General features: G+C 47.8%; 1 protein-coding gene across 1 annotated transcript; it reads left to right on the top strand.

Annotated features, from left to right (window-relative positions):
* The first annotated feature begins 56 nt into the window (after nt 1–56).
* SLC25A5 (solute carrier family 25 member 5) lies at nt 57–2,943 on the top strand. Its single transcript, XM_019540225.1, has 4 exons — nt 57–211; nt 969–1,455; nt 1,611–1,751; nt 2,533–2,943. Exons 1-4 carry the CDS (start codon nt 101–103, stop codon nt 2,688–2,690), a joined length of 897 nt encoding a protein of 298 aa, XP_019395770.1. The 5' UTR covers nt 57–100; the 3' UTR covers nt 2,691–2,943.
* The last annotated feature ends 3,544 nt before the right edge of the window (nt 2,944–6,487 follow it).

The raw sequence follows: 6,487 nt of genomic DNA, 5'->3' as shown, positions 1-6,487 counted from the left end.
GGCCCCGCCCCGCGCGCGCCCTATGTAAGCCGGCCATTTCCGCTGCGCGGCCTCCGCATCGCATCGCCCGGGCCCGCACCGCACCGCCCCGGCCCGCACCATGACGGACGCAGCTCTGTCCTTCGCCAAGGACTTCCTGGCCGGCGGCGTGGCCGCCGCCATCTCCAAGACCGCCGTCGCCCCCATCGAGCGGGTGAAGCTGCTGCTGCAGGTGAGCGGGAGCGAGGCCGGGCATCCCCCGGCCCAAGGTCGCGGCAAGGAGAGGGCGCGGCCCCTGAGTCTGGGGCAGCCGTGACCTTCCCGGCCGGGATGCCTTCGGCACGGGGCATGGCGGGCGGGGGTGTCCTCTAAACCGGCTGCGTCCTGCCCCCGCCACTCCTTCCCGGGCTCTGCGGCTGGACGGAGCCAGCGATGCCGGCCCGAGCGGAAGATGCTGCCCTTGAGCGCGAAGAGAGGCGGTGGCAGGCCTGGATGGCGACGGAGCGCTGTCGCAAAGGGCCGGGAACGCAGCACGCTGGAGCTCTCCAGGAACCGCCGCCGCTTACAGGAAGCTGAGCTGAGCACGAAGGGCCTGTTGGCTTCCTCGCCGGCTGAGGGAGCCCTGCTGGGTTTTTTTGTCCTCTGGCTCATCTCGGGTTCACGTGGTGCAGATGCCTGGGTTTTAACCTAGCGAGGCTTTGGGACGCCTGTTTCTGGGGCCTCTCTGGATTCTTGCATTTATTAAATACCAGTAAAGTGGCAGGTTTCCATTTTCAAGACAGATTTGCTGTTTTTCGTGTAAAGTGACTTCATCTGTATAGTAAGGCGGTTGCTTCAGGACTGAGTTGGATCCTAATGGTAAAATGCAGGCGAAAGCAAACTCCGCTTGGCGGAAGCTGTAGACACTACTTGTGGTCTTCTCTACTAGCATAAAGATGCCTTGGTAAGAAAGCAAGTGATTTAATCCTGCTTCTCCTAATGTCCCACAGGTACAGCATGCAAGCAAGCAGATCACGGCAGAGAAGCAATACAAGGGCATCATTGACTGCGTTGTCCGTATCCCCAGAGAGCAGGGCTTCTTGTCCTTCTGGCGTGGCAACTTGGCCAATGTGATCAGATACTTCCCAACTCAGGCCCTCAACTTTGCTTTCAAAGACAAATACAAGCAGATCTTCCTGGGCGGTGTTGACAAAAGAACCCAGTTCTGGCGTTACTTTGCTGGTAACCTGGCATCCGGTGGCGCGGCCGGTGCTACGTCTTTGTGTTTCGTCTACCCTCTTGATTTTGCCCGAACCCGTCTGGCAGCTGACGTGGGTAAAGCTGGAGCTGAAAGAGAATTCAGAGGTCTTGGTGACTGCCTGGTGAAGATCTTCAAGTCTGATGGGCTGAGGGGCCTTTATCAAGGCTTTAATGTGTCTGTGCAGGGTATCATCATCTACAGAGCTGCCTATTTTGGCATCTACGACACTGCCAAGGGTAAGTTCTTTGTCTCGATGTAAGGTAGCTCAGAGACCAAATAGGAGTCCTTCCCCACTTTGAAAATAGCCTAGGAAAAATGAAGTAGCTGGCTAGCATCATTGTGCTGATTTTTGGTCTTCCTAACTTGAACCCCACCCCCTTTCCTCCTGTAGGAATGCTTCCTGACCCAAAGAACACCCATATTTTCATCAGCTGGATGATTGCTCAGACAGTTACTGCTGTTGCTGGGTTGACCTCCTATCCATTTGATACTGTGCGTCGTCGCATGATGATGCAGTCTGGGCGTAAAGCAGGTATGTTTCCAATTCCCTTGTAGAATGCCTTGTAGGGTGGATGTCTAGAACTCGCCACAGAGACTTGCTAGAATAGGGTGGGGAAAGTCCTGCACATCTGGAGGCGGGTATGTCTTTAAATGCCAGGTTTTGGAAAGGGTGAAGGGCTGTTTCAGTTGTAGGATCTTGCATCTAAATATTGGAATGGGTTGTCGGAGAGAATCTCTCCTCTTTTTTTAATGCCTTGTTGCCTTAATGCAACTGCCACTTTAGTTGCTTTAGAGATTTCATGGGAGTATGATGTAGTGTGCTGAAGGCTGGTTCTCATTCATAGATGTAACAATTGATGGGCAAGTGTTGCTATTGCTGTCAGAGGCAACACTGTAAGTAAACGGCTGAGCCAGGATTGGAACGTAAGAGCTCTTCTCCATAGCAAACACTGCTACTGCTGCTGACACTGCTCTTTTTTAAATTTAAAAAAAACAAAAAACCCCAACCAAAAACCTGAAACCTAATAGATTGGTGCACATGGCATAACCCATCAGGATGCTGTAGTAGCAACATGACTCTGGAGGGACCCTGTAAATGAAGGTCTTTGTTTAAAATACAGACTCTGAAATAGATGTTAATACAGTTGATCTCTGGCTACAGTTGCAACACTGATGGGAATAGACAAAAGACCTGATATTCCTTTCCTAAAGGGCACACATGTTAAGACTTTCTCCTTGCAGTGGCAAAACTGGGAGCCTTAAGCCATTGTCCTTTTTGTGCATGACACACTAACCACCTCTATCTTCCACAGCTGATATCATGTACACTGGTACAATTGACTGCTGGCGGAAGATTGCTCGTGATGAAGGTGGAAAGGCATTCTTCAAAGGTGCATGGTCCAATGTCCTCAGAGGAATGGGCGGTGCTTTTGTCTTAGTCTTGTATGATGAAATCAAAAAATTCACTTAAGTTATTTCCCATTGTGAACTGGCATGTTGTATTATGTAACTTACTATGACCATTCATGGACTGTATTATAACCGTCTAGTTATCAGCTACAACTGGTGACTAAACTGGTTAGCGAAGGGGAAGGTCAACTGCCTGACCTTGGCTCTTGTATCAAATCATTCCCCTGATGGGACTCAACTGTGGTTTCTATTTCAGTCACTCCTGTTTTAACAAACTTAAAGAAATTAAAAAAGAAAAAACATCTGGAACAAATTATTTTGTGTTTGCTTGCTTTTTTGCAGCTGCTGGTAGGAGGGTTGTGGGGAAGGAGGTGAAACATTTAGTTGCACATGGTGACCGTATGGTGGCAGGGGGAATATTATAGTCTGGGTGCATATGAATATGTAACACTTGCTAAAGAAGTATTAAAATTAATGTCTAATTCAGGGATCAGAAATGGGACTGTGGCAAACCCTGTTCTCAAACTGGGGGGGAAAGGAATTGTGTCCTTCACAATCTCAAATGTCAGTTTTGGCAGCCCTGGCCTATGCTTTGTTTTTGTTTTGCCTTGTTGTTTTTCTTCTTAACTGAGTATTTGATTTGTACAGAGCTCTGTTTCTAGCATAAATGAGGTAGTTGCTAGTGTTTGCACTAACATCAGCCAGAGCACAGGGAAGCTGCAGTTTTAAGTGTCAGTCTGCTCTTTCTCCAAACAAAATAAGCACCTTAACTTGCATGTCTCTGAAGTGGAGTTTGTACTAAGTCAAATTTTTTTTTTTTTTTTAATGGATACAGAGTTTACAAATCTAGTGGGAGGACTAGCAATGGGAGCCAACATGAGTGCCACTAGCTTAAGAAACAAAACTTAACTTGGACATACCCACATTCAGTGCCAGGCTTAGGCAATATGGGCTCCTGAGAGAGCAGCTGTGCTGCAAAGCTGTAGTCAAGTCTGCCTGCCTGTGCTTATGTGGCTGTGGCACTCTTCAAGGGTAGTGCTGGGCTTACTAACATCAGGTTGATCTTATCTTCCTGGTGAAGGGTGTAAGGACATGGAGGAATCATGGAAGATAATGGAGGTTTATTGGCACCTTAATAAATAGTGGGTGGGTTACCCAGTAAGTTACTCTGGGCTTTGGCCCTCCTCCCCTGGTAGAGCAGCTGGCCTATATACAAAGTGTGGGGATGCCTCTCACCCTTAGTTCAGGGAAATGATGTCCCTCATACACAGCTGACAGACAGTCCTGCCTCTATCTGCAACTTGGTTGTCTGTTGGGAGTTTTTACACAATGTGCCTGGTGAAGTAGTCTGAGCCAGGGGTCTACCCATCACTTTCCCTTGCAGAGTTCTAGTAACTGCTCCTATTTATGAAGTTAATCCATGTCATGTAGATTATGGAGGACACAGCCCCACTAATCATGGTTATAATCATTAGGCAGACAGCACATGGATCATAGTCACTCTTGGCTGGCCTGTGCACTAGGACTCCCAGCTCTCAAATGCTGCTGAGCAGCTGCACTACAACACTGGTGTACTCTCTGCTGTAAAAATTCCTCTTCTAGTCCAGACATACCAGCAGTGGCAAGGAATGTAACAACATGAAAAAGAGGCAATTGGTCATACGGTGGCACCAAGGATCTGGGTGAGCCACAATGCATACCCCAAACTACCTACAAGCCTTTGTTTTCAAGGGGAAGACTCCATAGGCGTGTAAGAGATGAAGGTGGGAAAACAAGAGGAGGTCATTGAAAACCGGTCCTTGTTGTGGCTTGGTACTTTGACCCAAACCAGCAGCTGGCTTCTTTAATCACCCTAAAAGACCACTTTCCTACTAGTGAAATGCATATTATGGATCAGCCTGGTTGGATCCCCTTTCCTCCTCTAGCCTTCTCAGAAGCACTTGCTTCTCATCCGCTTCTGCCTTGCCAAGCTCTTCTGAGTAATGTCAAGGGTCTCCCAGAAATGCTGCTTGGGAGGTTCTTGCTGGCATGTGGATTAGCTCACTGGGGCAAGTGAAATATTTACTGCCAGCCTGGGAGGTGGAAATGCAAGGCTGGAAAACTGCCAGGATGAGCGCAAGTGTTCTATTTACTTTCTAAGTGTCTTTGCACATGTAGGATGCTGCTAAACCGGACTCAACTGGGGCAGGACAATGCCAGAACCTGGTTTCTTCAGCTGTAAAGTCAAGAGTAGCCAAGTCCTGTTCATCTATTTTATGTGATTGGCTTGGTATGTGGGGGCTGAGATTTTATTGTACCAGGTATATTTAATAGAAATTATGCAGGTATTTCACAGCCTTGCTACAAAACTTTTTCTTACTGGGCAAGAGTACTAGTCATTGAAGTTGTCTCTTTCACCAGCAGGAAATGCTGGCAGTGGTATCAAAAGCTTCCTTAATGCTGCTCTTAGCATGTCTCCACCCTAGTCTAGGGCATCAGGGGAAATTCAGTCTCCCACCACTTGGCCTCCTTTGCTGAAACTGTATTAGTAATGGTTAACTCATACATAGAACTCATCATCTGTAGCTCTCAGACTACCTTGTGAAGGAAGCCAGTATCGTTTTCCTAGTTTTACAGAGGGGGAAACTGCAATAGTCAGTTATGTCCATTATGGTGCAGTTTTTAAACAATTTTCCCATCAGGAATATTAAAAATACCTGATTTTTGTATTTTACTTTTGCGTGGCTGTCTATGCCATGCTTTCCTGGGAGATCTAACTGGGGAAGGCTGATTGGCTGAGGATGTCTGCATATCACCATCCTTAATCCTGCTTTGATCTTTAACAGAACTAAGGCTCCCAGTGTCCTCCTCACTAGAGTGGATGGGGACAACCTCATAGCAGTCCAGTGCCTGGAAATCCTCTGCTGACAAGGTGTTGACGCAGAAAGGCTCCACAAAGGATCATGTTAAATATTTGCTCATTGCTCTGGAAGGCTGAGCCTGGCGCTAAATGTTTGACATAGCAATGTGCTTAAGGCAGGCCAAGCCCTTCCTACTGACTCCTCCTAGCTTTCACTTTCCTCTGTAAGAGCAGAGCTAGCAAAGCTATGATTCACTCCAGTGTTGGATCACTGTGTATTTGGACTCAGTGAATGAAAAAGCAGAAAGGGCACATCGCCAGCCCTACAGCTGCACGCTATCCCTCCCTCAAGTCTGATTTCCACGTGGCAGAGCAGTGAAGGAATCAGGGGCACAGTGTATTCCCAACTTGATAGCTGGACATAAGTGTGAGCCACTAAGTTCAGTATGGTCCAAAGACCCTCAAGCACCAGGAACCGGGGTTGTGCCAGTGTGGGATCCTTTAGCATAACAATAGCTAGAGACCTTTACAAACAACAGAAAATGACTCGGCTTTGTTCCACTCTACAACTCTGTAGCAGGTGAGGAGTATCATTCCCCTCTGCCTACCCTCTGGTCGCCAAGGTTGTGAGCAACAAGCATGAATTAGGACAGGTGGTAATGTTGTGATCCCTCCCACCAGCTCTAAGTACACTAGCTCTGGAACAGGGCTGCATTGGCGTGTTGCTGAATGCAGGCTAATAAATCCTGGTCCTCAGCCATAATGTAGCTCTGTTCATTCTGTTCTGGAACTAACAGGTGCAGAGCAGCCTGGGATATCTCTGCAGTACTACCTTGCACCAGGAGACATGCCCTCTCTTCAGGGGTCATGATAACCAGAGACGCGTTCCTTTCCACTATGTACAGAAATGAGGTCCACGCTAAGTTGCAACAGTCTTGAAGCTTATCATGACTTGATTAAAAAGTGGAATGGTTAATGCTCTTATGCTTTTCCAAACCATCGTTTAGCACTCCTAGAAG

Source organism: Crocodylus porosus, unplaced genomic scaffold (genome assembly GCF_001723895.1).
Source record: "Crocodylus porosus isolate Cpor-Errol unplaced genomic scaffold, CroPor_comp1, whole genome shotgun sequence".
Lineage (NCBI taxonomy): Eukaryota > Metazoa > Chordata > Crocodylia > Crocodylidae > Crocodylus > Crocodylus porosus.
The sequence above is the reverse complement of the archived record's forward strand: the minus strand, read 5'-3'. Positions and strand labels throughout refer to the sequence as shown.